Below are 20,844 nucleotides of genomic sequence, written 5' to 3'. Positions count from 1 at the left end.
TGATAAATGGTATCGTCAGAGAATGATTCCTGGACAACACTGGTACGTTCAGACAATGGCCCTGGTGGTCAGTGGTACATGTAGAAGTTGCTTCCTGTTAGTTAGTGGTATTTAGAGATTGGCCCTAATGGTCAATTCAGTTATTGGTCCCTAGAGACTAGCTTTCCATTCAGAGATTGGCCCTTGGAGATCAGTGGTAAATTCAGATGATGGTTCCTGGTGGTCAGTGGAACATTTAGAGGTTGATTCCTGTTAGGCAAAAATATATTTAGAGATTGGTCTTCGATGATCAATATTTCATTCAGAAATTGTTTCATAAATATCACTGGTACATTCAGACATAGGTCTCTGGTGGTCAGTGGTGCATTCAGATATTGGTCCCTGATGGTCAGTGGTACATTCAGATATTGGTCCCTGGTGGTCAGTGGTACATTCAGACATTGGTCCCTGTCTGTCAGTGGTACATTCAGACATTAATCCCTGGTGGTCACTGGTACATTCAGACATTGGTCCCTGGTGGTCAGTGGTACATTCAGACATAGGTCTCTGGTGGTCAGTGGTACATTCAGACATTGGTCCCTGGTGGTCAGCGGTGCATTCAGACATTGGTCCCTGGTAGTCAGTGGTACATTCCGAGATTGGTCCCAAGAGTTTAGTGGTACATTTAGACATTAGTCCCTGATGATAAATGGTATCTTCAGAGCTTGATTCCTGGACAACACTGGTACATTCAGACATTGATCCCTGGTGGTCAGTGGTACATTCAAAGATTGGTTGCAGAAGATTAGTGGTATATTCATACATTAGTCCCTGATGGTAAATGGTACCTTCAGACATTGATTTCTGGACAACACTGGTTCATTCAGACATTAATCCTGATCCCTGGTGGTCAGTGGAAAATTTAGAGACTGGCTCCTTAGTTTGTGGTTCATTCAGAGGTTTTCCCCAGTGGTCAGTGGTAAATTTAGAGGTTTGTGCCTGTTAGTCATTGGTTCAGTTACAAATTGGTCCTTGGAGATTGGTGATTAATTCCAAGATTGGTCCATGGAGATCAGAGGTACATTAAGAGATAGGTCCCTGGTGGTCTGCAGTTTATTAGAAGATTGATTCCATTTAGTCAATGGTATATTCAGTCATTGCCCCATCCTAGTTTTATAAATGGTGCTCAATCCCTGGTGGTGTCACAATGTGTCGTGTTTGCAGGTTACATCTTGTATTGGAGTGGATTTACTTTCATTTGATGCTGAAAGAGTTAAGGACTCTTTCTCTTCTGGCTGAAATTACTCATAGCTTTAATCATAGCTGCAGCAGTTTGTCATCACAACCTTGCACTATATTTACCCACTCCTGGCTTTACTCCATGCCGGTGATAGATATTCTATACTGGCTAATATACTCGGATTGACGATACTCGGAACGAGTACTGTCTAATACTCGCGTATTCATTCTGAATAGCGTGTGCAATGCAAGTCAATGGGGAATACTGCAATGTAACGAGTAACCCGAATTCCGCACTATTGCTACTTGCACGAATAGTGCGGAATTTGGGCAGTAATCCCCATTGACTTGCATTACACATGCTATTTGGAATGAATACGTGAGTATTAAACAGTACTCATTACGAGTATCGTGAATCCGAGTATTTCGATATTTGCTCATCATTAATACTGACCCCTTTGAAGGAGCCTGTCTAAGAAGAAGCTGAGGGGTCATGTCAGTTGCAGCTGTGAAGTTTCCTGCCGAAGAAACCAAAAGGACTGCTTTTTGTCGTATCTTTCCCCACCTGTTTGTCTTACCTTCCTTCTGTTGTTTTATTTTAGTAGTGGGACTAGTGTCCCGCTGGCCTTCTCACTAGTCAGGGTAAGTTCAGGGTCAGCGAGGGCCTAGACACATGATGGCACCGGGGGGAAGGGCCCGTCTAGGTACATTAGGGAATCAGCCACAGGTGAGTGTGAGGTGGTAACCCCTCTTCCTCTTACCAGGGACTTCCTTTACATCTTTCCTGGTTTTCCCTCTGTGTTGGGCCGCACGCCTTGCGTTCCCTCGCCCCAGGGTGTCAGGTGGTCCTCGAAAATATATCCCAATAGGGAGAAAAGTGGATCCCCTTCACTGTCACTATCAGATGATAACAGCTCCATCACTGCCCCTCGAAATGTTTATATCCGAGAGTTCTGATCTTGTGGGAGCGAGTGACCGGACCACCTAAGTGGCGGTATTAGTGATGACCCTGATATGGAGGTCACATTATCAGAATGTCTCTGTTACTGGCAGATTTATGACTTATGTCCATGCATCTTCCTTATACTAAATGCACCATTATTTTCTTCCCTTCGGTTCTTCCATGTGTTTCCTACAGCAATGACGTGAGTTAAATATTCAGTTTTTGGTTAATAATTGACGACCTCCCGCGGCCTATAAATATCTAACTCTTCATTTTTTTTATTCATTTCAGAAGAAATCTAAAATTCCAGCTTCCAGAAAGCTGCTCCTCAAGGTAGGATGGAAAATGTGGCTTCTAGATCCTGGTATAAAAGAATATCAAGATAAGCTGACCCCAATATATGGTCACAACAGCCAGGACAATGCTTGATGACCCCAATATAATCCCCAATAGATGGCCACAACAGCCAGGACATTATAAGCTGACCTCAATATAATCCCCAATATATAGTCACAACAGCCAGGGCAATGCTAGCTGACCCCAATATATTATCCAATAGATGGTCACAACAGCCAGGACAATGCTAGATGACCCCAATATGATCCCCAATAGATTGTCACAACAGCCAGGACTATATAAGCTGACCCCCAATATAATATCCAATAAATGGTCATAACAGCCAGGACAATGCTAGATGACCCCAACATATTATCCAATAGATGGTCACAACAGCCAGGTCAATATAAGCTGACCCCAATATATGGTCACAACAGCCAGGTCAATGCTAGCTGACCCCTACATAATATCCAATAGATGGTCATAACAGCCAGGTCAATATAAGCTGACCCCAATATATGGTCACAACAGCCAGGACAATGCTAGATGACCCCAATATAATCCCCAATAGATGGTCACAACAGCCAGGACAATGCTAGATGACCCCAATATAATCCCCAATAGATGGTCACAACAGCCAGGACAATGCTAGATGACCCCAATATAATCCCCAATAGATGGTCACAACAGCCAGGACAATGCTAGATGACCCCTATATAATATCTAATAGATGGTCACAACAGCCAGGACAACGCTAGATGACCCCTATATAATATCCAATAGATGGTCACAACAGCCAGGACAATGCTAGCTTACCCCAATATGTGGTCACAACAGCCCTGTCAATGCTAGCTGACCCCTATATAATATGCAATAGATGTCCACAACAGTCAGGTCAATATAAGCTGACCCCAATATATGGTCACAACAGCCAGGACAATGCTAGCTTACCCCAATATGTGGTCACAACAGCCCTGTCAATGCTAGCTGACCCCTTTATAATATCCAATATATGGTCACAACAGCCAGGTCAATATAAGCTGAACCCCTCTATATAATATCCAATAGATGGTCACAACAGCCAGGTCAATATAAGCTGACCCCCCCTATATAATATCCAATAGATGGTCACAACAGCCAGGTCAATATAAGCTGACCCCCCCTATATAATATCCAATAGATGGTCACAACAGCCAGGTCAATATAAGCTGACCCCCCCTATATAATATCCAATAGATGGTCACAACAGCCAGGTCAATATAAGCTGACCCCCCCTATATAATATCCAATAGATGGTCACAACAGTCAGGACAATATAAGCACACCCCAATATAATATCCAATAGATGGTTACAACAGCCAGGTCAATATAAGCTAACCAATATATTCCAATAGATGGTCACAACAGCCAGGACAATGCTAGATGACCCCAATATAATATCCAAAAGATGGTGACAACAACTAAGATGTAGTGCCGGCATCCCTGCAGGAACGCTGACTTAATCACCATGCCAGCCAGGTCACGTTCTCCCCAGCACACCCCCGGCTGTCCATGTATGCTACTGCCTCTTTCCCTTCCACGCAGCACAGGTACCCCGGAAGTGTGTTTAGAGCGCGCGCACTGGTATGCCATTTCCTGGAAATGCATGTCAGCCTATGGCCGAGAGGCACTATGCATCCCATTAGGGGAGGAGGGGAGACAGGAAGTGGCATATGATAAGGCGGAAATGCTGGCAGAAGTTGGGCCTGCTATTCTTGGCGTGGGTAGAACAGCAGATTGTGGATTCCTGGACAGCAGATTGTGAAGGACGTAGTGACGGGCAACATGGCAGTTGTTTGACCCGCAGACACAAATTTGGTACCCTGGTGCTTGGCCCACCTACTGGGGTGCTTGGCTGCCATGTGGTTCCGCATACTGGTGGTACTCAGCTTGCCTTTGCCCTGGCCTCTGCTCAACTTGGTATGGCAGATGCTATTGATTGCAATATTTTTCTCTGAAGGACTTTCAGAAAAAAAACTTCCAGTCAGCGGCTGAACGCCCACTTGCAATGACTTGGGCCACAGTGGAGGTGCTCTTGGGAACAGTTGACCCAGTTCTCACTGTGGGCAAACCAGTACCACTTGGTGCCTGTGTTGGTGCTACATATCCATCTTCCTCCGTGTTGCTGTGCTGGCTATGCATGTTAATGGTCTAGGTTGGATCAATAGACTCATCATCGACCACCTTGTCTTCCATCTCATCCTCCTTCCCTCTTGAGATTGTAGGCTGACCTGATGGCAACTGTGTCTCATCATTATCATCCTCCACCTCTGGAGACAGTAAATCAGGTTTCTCAATGTAGCTTTCTTCTGGCAGTAGGTCCTCAAATAGATGCGGATCAACGCATGCCACTTCCTCACGTCCCTCTTCAATGCTGCGAGAGGTCAGAGCCAACCAAAGGATACATACAAAACAGATCCTCAGAGTGGCCAAGCTTGGGGTCATATGTGGCTTGTGACTGATGATGGAGAGAGGAAGGAGGACCAGGTTGAGGATTGGATGGGCCAGTCTCCTGTGTATCTGTGACGCCCCTGGAATATCAGGTCATCACAGGGTACTGCACGCTCTGTTACCTTAGTGTAGTATTCAAATCCTTCATGGTTCTGGGTCCCCATTTTGCAGTGCTGCTGTGGCGCCCTGGACAAGCCAGGACGTCACAGGTACTGCAACAACACACCCTACACCCCGGTTAGGAACATCAAGGTCAGACACAAATCCTTGTTGCCTTCCTCCAGGGGCTGATGTCCACACCAGGTGGGGCGGAGCCAGGCGGTTGGCTCCACCCATCGAGGAGTTCACAGTCCTGGAGGCGGGAAAAGGAAGACAGTTGAGTTTGAGGAGTTGTAGTGTGAGGAAGTAGTAGTGGAGGAACTGACTGGCCGTGTCCAGGTACGTGGCCCGGGCACCTGACAGCAAGGTTGGCAGACGGTGGTGACCGTCTGCAGGAGAGGCCGATTGACGCACAACCGTGAGGACCGGGGACGGGCGGTGGCCCGCCGGTACCGAACCGGGGAGCGAAGAGAAGCCAGCACCATCCGGCAGGGCCTACGGACCCCGACCAGGCTAGGAGTCGCCGTAAAACCGGTCAAATCCGTCAGCGACGGGAACCTCCGGGGTTTCCCAGCAGTAAAGACCCGACTGAAGGCAACCGTCCAAACCGTGAGGGAGATAAAGCTACCGCCAGAGCTAGAGCTCCAAGGGCCAGAGCCTGCAGGCAAAGGAAGGGCTCCCTTAGCCAACATACCGCTGGGGAGCGGGCTATCAGTGGGAAGCCATTGGGGCCGAGAACAGAACACCGGTGCAGGGAGAGACAGTTACCGCCAACCTACCGGGAGTGACCGCCGCAGCCGTCTGTGGGACTCGTCCATCCAGCCGTTTGTTTTACCAGAGACTCCGTGTGTGTTACTGGCTGAGTAAGTACCACCGTGCCGTCTGGCACTGCGCTGCCCCGCGACCCTGCTCCCGGCCAGGCCCCGCAACCCACCTTCCGACCTCCACCACCGGGCCCCGGGACCACCAAAACCCCCCCTACCCACGGAGGGGAGAAAACATCTCAGCTGCTCCCTGTCAACGCTCCCGGGATCCCCGTACAGAGCAGCGGTGGTGTCCCAACCTCACCACAAACCGTGGGTGGCGTCACGGACAATATCCCTAAACCAAACCACCCCCTTTCACTTACGGGCGAGGAGCGCCGCTCGAGTCCCCGGGATCCGGCCCACCGCTCGAGCCACCGACCGAGCAGCAGCAGCAGCCGGACCCAAGTAGTGGGTGAGCGCAGTGTCCCCTCCCCGCCCGCGACACTGCCTCCAACAGCAAATCAAATCCTATGAACAACCTGCACCACACCCACCAAACACACCAGTGGGCGGCTTGAGCGGAATAGGGTCGCCCACCTAGGGGTCAGGAAGGGAGGGTCAAGAGAGTGTCAGTGAAGTGAAGGAAGTGAAGTGGAGTGAAGTGGAGGAAGCAGGGAGCGGTGGCTCCCGAGAGTAGCTGTCTAGGTTGCAGGCGGTGTCTGGGCCTAGAGGAGTCAGACCCCCGATTGCAGGGGATTGAGACGAGGTGCCCAGGACCTGTCAAGACAACGGTCAGCAGCCTGATCGTATCTCCGGTTCGGGGCCGAAGGCACGGCGGGGTACCCTAGGTCGGGGAGAAGCTTCACGCAACCCGGCAATTAACCTTTATGGACTGCTCCCACTTTCTCCAGAATCAGGGCACTAGCGTAACGAGGGGGATAGGGCCTTCCACATACGTAGCCCACAAGATCCCAAGCGTGAGCCCTGAGAGCAGGCTCCCACACTTAGCCACAGTGGGGAGCGGGGCCCGCAAGTTCCAAACTACCGGGCCACTTCAGTAAAATATCAACTTTGTGCCAGGAGGCAGGTCTCAGTACACCAGGCAGCACTGCAGGGGACGGGACCCAGACGAGCTCCCCGAGAGAGGCAGCGGCACCCAGAGACTTGGTTTACCCGGTTGTCAGCGCCTGCTTACTGGCCGAGTGAGTACATGAGTGACCCCCTGCGCTGTGTCCCCGCATCACCATCCAGAGTCCCGGGGCCTACCCCTACCCGTGGAGGGTAATAACACCTAGCTGCCCCAATCCATCACCCCGGGTACTCCCAACAACGGCAGCGACGGTACTCCCAATTGCCACACACCACAGGTGGCGTCATGAACTACAACTCCCCTGTAAATATCCCCTTTTACTTTAGCGTGTGGCCCCTAAGCCCCTGGGTCCGGAGACCCTCGAGCCACAAACTGACACCATCCTGGATCTGAGCGGTTTGATCCGCTGCTGGAACGACACATATCCACAGTACACTGTGTAGTTGTGGAAGATTTGTTCTGCTTGAGAAGTGTGAAGAGACCTGGTTGTCCTCCATCCAAGACAGAAGCTGCTCTTGCTCTTCTGGCTTCCACACACATTTACGTTCCAGACTGGAAAATTTTGGCAAGGAACATAATGGATGCATCAAGCTTCTTCTCACCTGACACAGACTCAGTGCCTTGTCGCCCACCACTGACAACACCATGTCCAGGTCCCTGTCCCTTAACAACTGCCTTTTCTGTCATTTTGGGTTTTGGTGACATATTTTCAGATGTTGATAATCCAATCCAAGCAAACTTTGACCCCAAAAATATTGTTGAAAAAAGTACAATTGAGAACAGGCAGCACAAAACGGTAGAGTCCTGCTTTGTATTTGCAAAGGTCACTAGCAACATATTAATGTGGCTGATGTGGACGCCAAAAGGCAGGCTGTGAACCCCTAAATATTGTGGAAACAGGTTCTGATTCCCTACCTCATCCACAATCTCTCCCTCCCTGTTGTGACTTTGTTCAGTGTTATCAGCTCTTAAAAGAGCTATTGTATTCTGGATGATACTATGGAGTAGTTACACACACTCTCCCTGCTCGGAAATCTGTCCCTTCCTACTTACAGTGACCTTCACTCCAGGTAGCCCTGAAAAGGGCTTTTTGTGTTATTAATAGGCCTACACTCTCCCTAACAGCTAGATGGTCGGCAACATGTAGGTCAACACCAGCTCCTAGGTTATTATTGAAAGATGATAGGGTGATAACCAAAAATTGGGAGAAGTCCCCCTGAGGGACCCAGAAGAGTGATGACATACTCTAAACCATGTCCCGATCCTATGACTGGGGCTGCACATCCCAGGGATAGGGAAAGGGGGGGGTTATTTCTAGTCTGGTACTATGGCATCACATAGATAGGAGGTGTATACTGGAAACAAAAGGAGATTCTTAAATAAACGTTTTGGAGAGTTTTTTTATTTTTATCACATATTCAGATAACCTGACCAATTCTGCAGAATTTTGGATATTTTTGACATATAGCATTGCCAAAAAAAGTACTACTACTACTAATAATAATAATAATAATAATAATAAAAATATGAAAAAAAAGTGAGTATGGAGGAATATCTTTGCCAGAGGAATGTGTTTGGATACACACGAAAAATTCCAGAACGTCCTCAACGTCTGAGAGAGGAAGAGAATTATTATGTGGCTCAGTCCTCAGTGACAGATGTGAAGAGAGAACAATGGTCATCAGCCCGAGGGCGGCTTACACCCCATCACTTCTGTTCCGAGTCTCGTTCTGCCCCGGATAATGAGGGAAATAATGCATTTTTTACAAGAACTACCAGGTGCACATCAAATAAAGTTTTATTCCAAGCAGAACTAATAACAGTCCATAAAGTGAATTGCAATTCTTTAAAATCTGGTCATTTTTAGGTCCAAAGTTCTGTGTTGTAATTTTTTTTAATATCTTTACAGATACAGAGCACCAAATGCCCTGCATAGATATCAATTTACAACATGTAACTGTCACCTCTAGCCACCACTAGAGGGAGCTAAGGAGCTCACTGAATACTGATTTATTAAAGAGTTCTATGGATGAGCAGTATGCAACGACCTCTTAAGCTCCCTCTAGTGGTGGCTGCAGGTAGCCAGAACATTATGGGACTGGGTTTTTTGTGTGTGAAGGGGGGGAGGTTTTGGAGGGAGGAGCGAAAGGGTTGTGTTATTTATATAGAGGATTCAGAAGAAATATGGTTATGGTGGCATCTTCATCAGGCGATGGTTCGAATTGGTTTTTGGCTCCGGAGAGGAGCCTTCGTCAGGTCATTGTCACACAAATCGTTTTTTGGCTCTGGAATAGGAGCCTTCGTCAAGTGATTGTCACACAAATAGGTTTTTGGCTACGGACAGGAGACATCGTCAGGTCATTGTCACACAAATCGGTTTTCCTCTCTGGACAGGAGCCTTCGTCAGATCATGGTCACACTGTAACGCCTGCCTGGATCCACAGACTCAGACGGGCTGTAATGGACAGGCTAGAGGGAAGCCACTCACCAAGCAGGACCCCCAGAACCCTGAAACCCTTTAACCCCTATACAGGGATTTGGAATTACACATGGCCCTGGAGATCACTACCTGTGGAAGGCTGCAGTCTGAGAGAGTAGTCGTCAGGCAGGGTCAAACCAGGAATAGCAGAACAGGGACAGAATTGGCAGGCAAAGACGTAATCAGAAAACCAAGCAGAGGTCAAATCCGGATCAGGCAGCGAGGTACAAAAACAACAGGCAGGAGGGTAGTCAGGAAACAAGCGGTAATGAGCACACAAAATCACAGAACAGGACGAAATAGGAGCCTGAATTTTCAGAACTATCTCTGGCAGAGGTCAGCAGACAGGAGGGAAATTAAAAAGGGAGTGGTGTCTTCCCATAGGCTGTAGCTGAATGATGGTACTTCAGCTGGGAGACACCCACCACCTACAGTCAGCCAGTGGTACTGCAGATCCCCAGGAAACCCAGACCAGTGGATGAGCGGAGGCTGCGCCCACCGGTGCCGCTGGCATCGACTCCTCTCCCACCACCAGCACTATCCACGGCAGGAACACGGCGTCGCCTGGCGATCGGAGTAGAAGTCGATGGAGCGGACTCCGGTGGTGACGTAACACACACAAATTGTTTTTCTGCCCTGGACAGGAACCTTCATCAGGTGTATGTCACACAAATAGGTTTTTGGTTCCGGATATGAACATCCATCAGGTGATTACCACATAATTCGATTTTCGGCTCTGGACAGGAGGCTTCATCAGGTGTTTGTCACAAAAATCGATTTTCGGTTCCGGACAGGAACCTCCGTCAAGTTATTGTTACACAAATTGGTTTTCAGCTCCATACAGGAACCATCATCAGTTGATTGTCACACAAATCAGATTTTGGCTCTGGACAGGAGCCTGTCACTAGGAGTTTTGCACAAAATTCACCCTATGGTATCTAGGGTGCTTCTGAGCTACACAAGCAGGTTCAGGCATCGACCAACTGTGGGCTCATTCATGATCAGGCTAGAAGAGTTAACCTCTGGTAGCCTGCTTCTTACTTGTGGGATCACATGTTGGAAGCCTATCACATTGGCTCGATACTTATTTAAGTTGGTGTAATCTGTCCTCTCATGCCGACTATAGTTTATTGCTGTGTTGGTTTGTGTGCTGTTATGTCCCAATCCTGCTGGTGATTGTATTGTTTTGTGTTTGGAATTGTTATGGAGTTCTCACATCGTCTTGTTATTTACTCCCTAGTTTTATTTTCCTCCTAAGCTCTTATTATCTTACACCTCTGTGGGCCAAGAGATAGAGGTTTGTTTCCCCTGTTTGTCTATTTCTGTTGACTTTATCACTCCTGCCCCAGACTACCACTGGTTTTATGAGGAGGGGGTATAAGGCTAAGCAACCTTCTGAGGTTTTTGGTCCATCACTCAACCATTGACCTGGTGGAGATCTGGAGTTTCCAGGCATGTCCTGCTTTATGGGCTACATGGACACAATGAACCTCACACTTGGTGCCTGATCCTCCCCCCATTTATCAGGACACCATCTGTAGATGATCCGGACTTCTCTAAAGACATTCCTGGCACACAGGGGCAAAATTATTGGTTTCTCCAATGAATCCTCTAATAGGGGACTTTGCCGAGTTGAAAATCTGTCCTTTGAACATCTGACCTTTCATGGGTCTGGTGAGATCAGCCAGCAAACCACCTTTATGGGCTACAGGGAAACCATAGAAAACTCCCCGCTTGGTACCTGATCCTTATCCCATTTATCAAGAGCCATCTGTAGATAACCAGAACTACTCTAAAGACATACCTGGCACAAAGGGGCAAAATTTTCCAACTAGGGGACTTTGCCAGGTTAACAACCTGTCCTTTGAGAATCGGACCTCTCATGGGTCTGAATTTCCAGTGGGATCACCAGCGAACCACCATTATGGGCTACAGGGACACCATGGAAAAATCTCCACTTGGCACCTGAACGTCCCCCATTTATGAAGACCCCATCTGTAGATGACCACAACTATACTAAAGACATAACTGGAACAAAGGGGTAAAATTATTGGCTTCTCAAATTCAATTCTCCACGTAGGGGACTTCAAAACCTGTCCTTTGAGAATTGGACCTCTCGTGGGTCTGATCTTCCAGTGGGATCAACCAGTGAACCACCTTTATCGACTACAGGGACACCATGGAAAACTCCTCGCTTGGCACCTGATCGGCCAGATTGACAACTGTCCTTTGAGAATCGGACCTTTCGTATGTCTAAACCTCTGTTGGGATCAGCCAGTGGGCCACCTTTATGTGCTACAGGGACACCATGGAAAGCGCCCTGCTTGGCACCTGAATGTCCCCCCATTTATGAGAAGACCATCTATAGATGACTAGGACTACTCTAAAGACATACCTGGCACAAAGGGTCAAAATTCTTGGATTCTCCATTCAGTTCTCTAGGTAGGGGACTTTTTCCAGGTTGACAACCTATCCTTTTAGAATTGGATCTCTCGTGGAACTGAACTTCCGGTGGGATCAATTATCGGCTACAGGGACACCATGGAAAACTCCCCGCTTGGCACCTGATCGGCCAGGTTGACAACCTGTCTTTTGAGAATCAGACCTTTCGTGGGTCTGAACCTCTGTTGTGATCAGCCAGTGAGCCACATTTATGTGCTACAGGGACACCATGGAAAACTCCCCGCTTGGCACCTGATCGGCCAGGTTGACAACCTGTCTTTTGAGAATCAGACCTTTCGTGGGTCTGAACCTCTGTTGGGATCAGACAGTGAGCCACGTTTATGTGCTACAGGGACACCATGGAAAACACTTTGCTTGGCACCTGAATGTCCCCCCATTCATGAGGAGACCATCTATAGATGACTAGGACTACCCTAAAGACATACCTGGGACAAAGGGGCAAAATTCTTGGATTCTCCATTCAGTTCTCCAGGTAGGGGACTTTGCCGGGTTGACCACCTGTCCTTTGAGAATTGGACCTTTCGTGGATCTGAACTTCCGGTGAGATCAGCCAGCAAACCACCTGTTGGTGGAGTTGGTGAACCCATCATGTTCTTACTAATATTTTTATGGTCGTGATCAGTTGGACAGTGTTTTTGGAGTAGTGGGTGCTTATTACCCAAAAGGTGTATTTGTGGAATGGAAATTTTCCCAACTTTTCGGGCAATTCTATTCGGTTTCGGTGAACACGTCTTTTAAGGGCTCATTCTTACAGTAAGTCTCACATGCTAAGATGTTTGGCATGGTTAATGCCATGTTCTACGTAGGGAGTATCTCGCACAGTCACATCTGCCTTATCTCCCTGACCAGAAACGCCATGAAATGTCTCTGTGAATCAGCAATTGACCAACAAACCGAGCAGAGACGTAAGACAAACCCAGAAAATCCGCGTTATCAGGACCATCATCTCTCGCTGCTTTCACTTCTTACACAACTTGCATTAATATTCATCTCAAGTTGGAAAAAAAATGACAAAACCAACAAATATTACATAATAAAAAAAGCTTGTAAAAAATAAACTGTACAGTATATACACAAAAGAGAATAATATCAATACCTCATTTTTTAAGAAAAATAATTTAAAACAAATTAATATTTCAAAAAACAGTAAATAATAAATTAACTATTTCGGGTTTTGGGGAAAATCCTTTTTAAGATTGTGTGATTGACGGCAAAATGGTTAATATGAGCGTATATATCATCTATATCACACAATTGATCAGGTTACAACAGCTATGAAATGGCCTAAAAGCTTCAATTTCCTCAAGATTTCTCTCATGTGCTGCACAAAAAACTGTTGGCGCCGGACTCTGTTCCGATTGCAGATTCTGACACTCTGCCCAATGGTTTCTCTGGTGTCTGGGATCGACACATGCAGACTCAGGCGTTGACCTGCTGTGTGCTGACCCATAGACAGACTAGCAAGAGTTAGGGGTACTTTGCACGTTGCGACATCGCTACTGGTCAAATCAAAAGTGACGCACATCCAGCGCCGATAACGACGTCGCAACGTGTAAAGCCTAGATGCGCCGATAAACGATCGCAAAAGCGTCGTAAATCGGTGATCTGTGTAGCGTTGGTCATTTTCATAATTATGCACCGATAAAAGATACAATGTTGTTCCTCGTTCCTGCGGCAGCACACATCGCTGTGTGTGAAGCCGCAGGAGCGAGGAACATCTCCTTACCTGCCTCCACCGGCTATAGGGAAGGAAGGAGGTGGGCGGGATGTTTACGTCCCGCTCATCTCTGCCCCTCCGCTTCTATTGGCCGCCTGCCGTGTGACGTTGCTGTGACGCTGCATGACCCGCCTCCTTAGGAAGGAGGCGGGTCGCCGGCCAGAGCGACGTCGCAGGGCAGGTAAGTGCGTGTGAAGCTGCCGTAGCGATAATGTTCGCTACGGCAGCTATCACAAGATATCGCAACTGCGACGGGGGCGGGTACTATCGCGCTCGGCATCACTATTATCGGCTAGCGATGTCGCAGCGTGCAAAGTAGCCCTTAATCTCTGCTAATCTTCTTGTTAGGTTCCCTTGATCACATGTGGTGTGAAGGCCTATCACATCTGCTCTCCTCCTATTTATGCTGGATGAAATATTCTACCCATGCCAGCTATAGTTTCTATGTTGGTCTGTGAGGTGTGGTGACTCAGAGCCTCTGGTGAAAATTGTGCTATTTACTTGTTGCGTTTGTAGAGTTTACTCCTGTTATTTTGATAATTTCTTCTCTTCTCGAAACTCTTAGGCGGGCTTTGCACACTACGACATCGCAGGTGCGATGTCGGTGGGGTCAAATTGAAAATGACGTACTTCCGGCATCGCATGCAACATCGTAGTGTGTAAAGGCTCGATGATACGATTAACGAGCGCAAAAGCGTCGTAATCGTATCATCGGTGCAGCGTCGGCGTAATCATTAATTACGCTGACGCGATGGTCCGATGTTGTTCCTCGCTCCTGCGGCAGCACACATCGCTGTGTGTGAAGCCGCAGGAGCGAGGAACATCTCCTACCGGCGTCACCGCGGCTTCCGTAGAATATGCGGAAGGAAGGAGGTGGGCGGGATGTTTACATCCCACTCATCTCCGCCCCTCCGCTCCGATTGGCTGCCTGCCGTGTGACGTCGCAGTGACGCCGCACGACCCGCCCCCTTAATAAGGAGGCGGGTCGCCGGCCAGAGCGACGGTCGCAGGACAGGTGAGTCCATGTGAAGCTGCCGTAGCGATAATTTTCGCTACGGCAGCTATCACAAGGATATCGCAGTTGCGACGGGGGCGGGGACTATCGCGCTCGGCATCGCAGCATCGGCTTGCGATGTCGTAGTGTGCAAAGTGCCCCTTATTGTCTTTACCTATGTCTGTGCTGGGTGACACAGTTTAGATTTCCCTTGTCCGTCTTTATCTGTGACTTTCATTACAGTCCTGTCCAGTCCCTTCCTGGGAGGAGGTGGAAACAGATCAGGACTAGTCAGAAGCAGGGCCAAGAAGGAGACTAAAACATCCCCACCATTAGGGGTATCCCTGAAAATAGCTTGAGGAACAGCTTAGAGGCCCCGCTTCCCCGCTATCCCAGAGTCATCGTAACATGTGCCTATTAAGCTTTGCAAATTCCCAAAGGTTTTTGATACAAGTAAAAGTTGTCCAAGTTGTCAGGTTTTGGCTTTGTTCTCCATTCTTTGTTGTCAGGTTTTGGCTTTGTTCTCCATTCTTTGTTGTCAGGTTTTTGGTCATTTTTGTTGTCTGTCTTGGAATCTTGTGAAATAAGAGGTAGGTTTTGGTAGTAGGGCTTTTCTTCTCTTTTCCTTCTGGATCTGATTTTCCAAATCATTCATTAAATAAATAATTGACCAATTTTAGGTTTTGGGTAGAAATCTTGCGTGATTGATACTAAAAATTTTAATACGAATACATAGGCTTATGTCGTAGATCTTATCTATATCACATCACATCATTGGTCAGGTGACAACAGCTATGAAAGCCTTCAATTTTATCACCTCTGAGGTCAGGGATTGCTATATTTCCCCAAGATTTACCTCATGTACAGATTAGGCTTTGGTAATTCCGGTTTTATGGGCTGAGATTTTGTTGAATGAGAGGCAGGTTTGGTAGCGGGTCCTGACCTTCCTTTCCGGGGCCTATAAGCTTCAGTTGTTCCAGGTGTGGGATGATTAATTACTGGGATCAGAAAGGCTGCACCGTGTGGACTTCAGTTGGAGGAAAACTACAGAGGCAGAAGGTGTCTGAGGTCTGCCAGCCGCCGGTAGGACATTTACCGGAGTGAGAGAACACCTGTCCTATTTATTTTGGGTGGTTGGTAGTAGCATATATAAGATCTGTATAGGCAGGGACTCTAAAGGTCACGTCTCACTAAGCGACATCGCTGCTGAGTCATGTTTTTTGTGACGCAACAGCGATCTTGCTAGCGATGTCGCTGTGTGTGACATCCAGCAATGAGCTGGCCCCTGCTGTGAGGTCGCCGATCGTTGCTGAATGTCCTGGACCATTTTTTGGTCGTTGCTCTCCCGCTGTGAAGCACACATCGCTGTGTTTGACAGTGGGAGCCAACGATCTGAATGTGCAGGGAGCAGGGAGCCGGCTTCTGGCAGCTGCGGATGCTGGTAACCAAGGTACACATCGGGTAACTAAGCAAAAAGCTTTTCTTGGTTACCCAATATTTACCTTGGTTACCAGCGTCTGCAGCTTCCAGTAGCCGGCTCCCTGCTCCCTGCACACGTAGCCAAGGTACACATCGGATAACTATAAGCAAAGCGCTTTGCTTAGTAACCCAATGTGTACCATGGTTACGAAGCACAGCGTCATTACACGGGTCGCTGGTGGCTGATCTCTGATCGCTGTGGAGATCTGCCTGTTTGACAGCTCACCAGCGACCATGTAGCAACGCTCCAGCGATCCCTGCCAGGTCAGATTGCTGGTGGGATCGTTGGAGCGTCGCTTAGTGTGATGGTACCTTAATGTATAGATAGTGCTCAGTTGTGCAGGGCGAATATTGTCTATTTTGCCCCAATGCAAAAGTTTTTCTTTTTTTCTTCACCAGCAATAAAGAATTTGAGCCCATTTGACAACAGCTAATCTTCCATGATAGTTATGTACCGCCCCGGTCTCAGCAGCCGAGCTGCTCGGATCCGGACCTTCTGTGGGTGGCTCGAGGGTCTCCGGACCCGGGGGGTTCTCGCTGTCACTTCGATCAAAAAGGGGGGTTATAGTGGTGGCGGATGTAGGACGTAGATGTACGGACTGAGCCGTATTAGGTTCGTGACGCCACCCACGGTATGTGGTGAGGTTGGACACCACCGCTGCAGTTACGGGGCACCCGGGGGAGATGTTATGTAGCAAGTTGTTAACCCCTCCGTGGGCAGGGATGGTGGGCCCGGGACCCGTTGGGGTTTTTGGTGCAGGGAGATGGGCGACCGCAGGGTGCTGGTGTACTCACTATTGAAGGAAACACACGAGTCTCTGGTAAACCAAGGTGATGTTGGTCGGTGCCCGCAGCCGGCTGCGTTCTGGTTCCCCCACCCGGCTGGTGGTCTCTGTCTTTCTCCTGCACCTTTTTAAGATGGTGGAGTGCCTGTGCTTGCAACTTCAGGAGTCCGCTCCCGGCTGGATGTGGCCTAAGGAGCCCTTGCCTGCAGACGCTGGCCCGTGGGATCTCTGAGCCCTGGCAGTGGCCTTTTATCCCCCTCGGTGGGCTGTTGTCTTCTAATAGGGACTTTGGGTGGGACAGGACCTCCAGTCCTGGCCTCAATCGGTAAATTAACCGGTTCCAGTAGCTTCTGGTCCCAGCTTCAGGGTCCGAGTACCCCCCCCCCGTGTGCTCCGGTTTCCGAGTCGGTTCCCCGGGTCGGTACCGGCGGGCCACTACCCTGTCCTGGTCCGCCTCGGTTCCACCAAGCCGTCTTCCTGGCTCCTGCAGACGGAGATCGCCGTCTGCCTCCTAGCCACTGGCACCAGGGCTCCTACCCTGGCGCCGTTCAACTTGGGGTATTCGCCTCTGCTGGAGCTGCACTCAGCTCCAGCCCACACTCCTCTCCAACTTGAACTCCAACAGAATCTCACTATTACCCGCTCCCGGCTGTCTAGACTCCTTGGTGGGCGTCTTCCAACCGCCTGGTTCCACCCCCTGGTGTGTCTACCCAGCCCTGAGGGGGGTGACTAGGGTTTTGAAGGTTGGCTGATGTCACCTGTGAGGGAAGGGTGTAGTGCAGGGGCCTATTTGTGACTACCTGGCCCGGCCAGGGTGTCACAGATAGATAGATGGGTAAAAGGATAGAAGGATAGATGAATAGAGGGGGAGATGGGTAGAAGGATAGATAGATAGATTGATAGATAGATAGATAAAGAGTGCAGGTGTTAACAGGCCTACCTGGAGCTTCTGCCTGTCCTAGGGTCCTGTACCCTGTCGGTGCGTAGTTCCGGGAGTATACCGGAAACTACCCTACTGGGCACCAGGTTACTGTCAACTCCCTGTTAGTGCGTCTCCTCCTGTCCACCATCACTCCTCGACTCCTCAGACTATCTGACTGTCCGTCCTCAGTCCGCCCCTCCCACCAAGCTGCCATTGACACCAGCCCCAGTAGTGGACATTGTACAGCGGCGGCTCCATCTACATAGCCGCAACACCGCAAGTGGCGTCACAGGTGAACACTAATCTAATCCCCTGTAAATATGTCCCCTTTACAAAAAGGGCACAGGGCACGGAACCGGGCAACGGCCACCAAAGTGACATTCCCAAGAATATACACTGCACGGGAGCGAGTACCCCATATCCCTGGGCACGACACATAGATAGATAGAGGGATAGATAAAAAGAGGGATAGATAGATAGAGGGATAGATAGATAGATAGATGGATAGATAAAGGGATAGATAGATAGATAGATAGAGGGATAGATAGAGGGATAGATAGATAGATAGATAGATAGATAGATAGATAGATAGATAGATAGATAGATAGAGGGATAGATAGATAGAGGGATAGATAGAGGGATAGATAGAGGGATAGATAGAGGGATAGATAGATAGAGGGATAGATAGATAGAGGGATAGATAGAGGGATAGATAGAGGGATAGATAGAGGGATAGATAGATAGATAGATAGATGGATAGATAGATAGAGGGATAGATAGAGGGATAGATAGATAGATAGATAGAGGGATAGATAGAGGGATAGATAGAGGGATAGATAGATAGATGGATAGATAGATAGAGGGATAGATAGAGGGATAGATAGATAATAGATAGATAGATAGTAGAGGGATAGATAGATAGAGGGATAGATAGATAGATAGATAGATAGATAGATAGATAGATAGAGGGATAGATAGAGGGATAGATAGATAGATAGATAGATAGATAGATAGATAGAGGGATAGATAGAGGGATAGATAGAGGGATAGATAGATAGATGGATAGATAGATAGAGGGATAGATAGAGGGATAGATAGATAATAGATAGATAGATAGTAGAGGGATAGATAGATAGATAGAGGGATAGATAGATAGATAGATAGAGGGATAGAGGGATAGAGGGATAGATAGATAGATAGATAGATAGATAGATAGATAGATAGATAGAGGGATAGAGGGATAGATAGATAGATAGATAGATAGATAGATAGATAGATAGAGGGATAGATAGAGGGATAGATAGAGGGATAGATAGAGGGATAGATAGATAGATAGATATATAGATAGATAGATAGAGGGATAGATAGAGGGATAGATAGAGGGATAGATAGAGGGATAGATAGATAGATAGATAGATATATAGATAGATAGATAGAGGGATAGATAGAGGGATAGATAGATAGAGGGATAGATAGAGGGATAGATAGATAGATAGATAGATAGATAGATAGATAGATAGAGGGATAGATAGAGGGATAGATAGAGGGATAGATAGAGGGATAGATAGAGGGATAGATAGAGGGATAGATAGAGGGATAGATAGATTTTGTACATTATTATGTCCTTCTAAAATTATCTTTCTATTCCTGATTTTCTGGATTTTTTATTGAGTTGTTTCCTTCACAGACTCTTATGTTGGCAAAAGCCAGTGAAGATTTAGAAAGAGAAATAAAAGAAACCGAGGAGGAGAAGGCCCGGACTCTGTCAGAGAAGGTTCCTCCCTTACAGTGTCATGGGCTGAGTGTACAGGAATTACAGGTAATAAACTTTTCAATTCAAGTGTTTTTGGAAGGATTTTGTGACATTTGATAATGAGAGATGTAAAGACTCTTTGCAGGGCTATCTCTGACATCTTTACTATACTAAAGGGGGTTTGATTAAGGAAATCCATTTTCAATAACCCTTTTACCGGAGGTTCCTTTATATAAGACCCTCTTCTATTAGCCAGCATGGAGGGTAGTTATGGGGAGCTCTGGAGGGCTACCAGCCTACATTCGGTTTTGGATCATCATGTTTAGGTTATGGGTTGAACTTGAGGGTCCTTATGTCTACCTTCAACCTTTAAACCTTCCCTATAGAGGAGCATTGAGGTGCGTGACCATCATATTTGCCCACAGACCCGATTTTGCCAGGATAGTTCAGTGAACCAGACAACAAAGGGGTGAAACTTGGCACAACCACACTAAAAAGTGTTAGCTTAGGAATGCTCATGGGAATATCCAGGTGTTCCTCGGGGGCGGGGTTTACATTTCAACCAGTTAAATGTTGGTAAGAATGGAACTTGATTTTATCACTTTATTTTGACCTTTCCTTTTGAAACTCAAATGTGTGATAATCCAAAATATTTTACAATTGAGCACATAGCTGGCTCAATTAAAGGGGTTTCTGGGAATGAGAGAAAAAGGTATTTTTTTTTTCCTTTTTCATCGGGTTTGTGTGGTATTGTCGCACATTTTTAATTTCTTGAATGTCCATGGGCACAAAGCCTGTATGTAGATGTTTTCAGGTAAAAGTAGAACGGATTTATAACGTCTATGAGTGCATCTCAGCAGGAATCACCTAGTACTGGATTGTTATGCAGATTGTTCTGCCTCCTCTGATACTTTCATATCTGAAGAAATCAGACAAAATGAAGTTGTCACTGGGCTCCTGATGGTGGGTGTGGACGATAAGGAGTGAATGACAGCTACCTGAGCATGCATCCTGAAGACACAGTTAGTCTGCCTCACACAAGCTTTCAGCAGTAACAGCAGGGGCTGACACCTTTGTTAGTGAAGTGCTGCAATCTACATTTCAAAAGCAAAGGGTTAAGGAAATCTAAGGTAATCTAATCACTGACATGGACAGCAGAAAAGCGCCAAACTGTGCATCATAAACACAGTGACATGGCTTTATTGGCCATCTGGCAATTCCTGGCAGTACCTATCCTGGGCTGTTCTGGCACTTGGTATCTCCCAATATCTTAAGCATTGCATGGCGGAGAAGCGAGGAGGTGAGCTAAGTGCTGGCTCCCAGCTACTGT

The 20,844-nt window shown here is 47.5% G+C and overlaps 1 protein-coding gene across 3 annotated transcripts in view; it reads left to right on the top strand.

Annotated features, from left to right (window-relative positions):
• Positions 1–20,844, top strand: part of LOC142301151 (troponin I, slow skeletal muscle-like) — an 88,861-nt gene that overhangs the window by 36,674 nt on the left and 31,343 nt on the right. For 2 of the 3 annotated variants that reach the window (XM_075342175.1, XM_075342176.1), the window contains 2 exons: positions 2,453–2,494; positions 19,449–19,580. In XM_075342175.1, coding sequence (XP_075198290.1) covers positions 2,453–2,494; positions 19,449–19,580 — 174 coding nt within the window. The remainder of the gene's footprint in view (positions 1–2,452; positions 2,495–19,448; positions 19,581–20,844) is intronic. The other variant, XM_075342177.1, reaches the window with a different exon arrangement.

The sequence above is a fragment of the Anomaloglossus baeobatrachus genome, chromosome 4, assembly GCF_048569485.1.
Source record: "Anomaloglossus baeobatrachus isolate aAnoBae1 chromosome 4, aAnoBae1.hap1, whole genome shotgun sequence".
In the NCBI taxonomy this organism is placed as follows: domain Eukaryota; kingdom Metazoa; phylum Chordata; class Amphibia; order Anura; family Aromobatidae; genus Anomaloglossus; species Anomaloglossus baeobatrachus.
The sequence above is the reverse complement of the archived record's forward strand: the minus strand, read 5'-3'. Positions and strand labels throughout refer to the sequence as shown.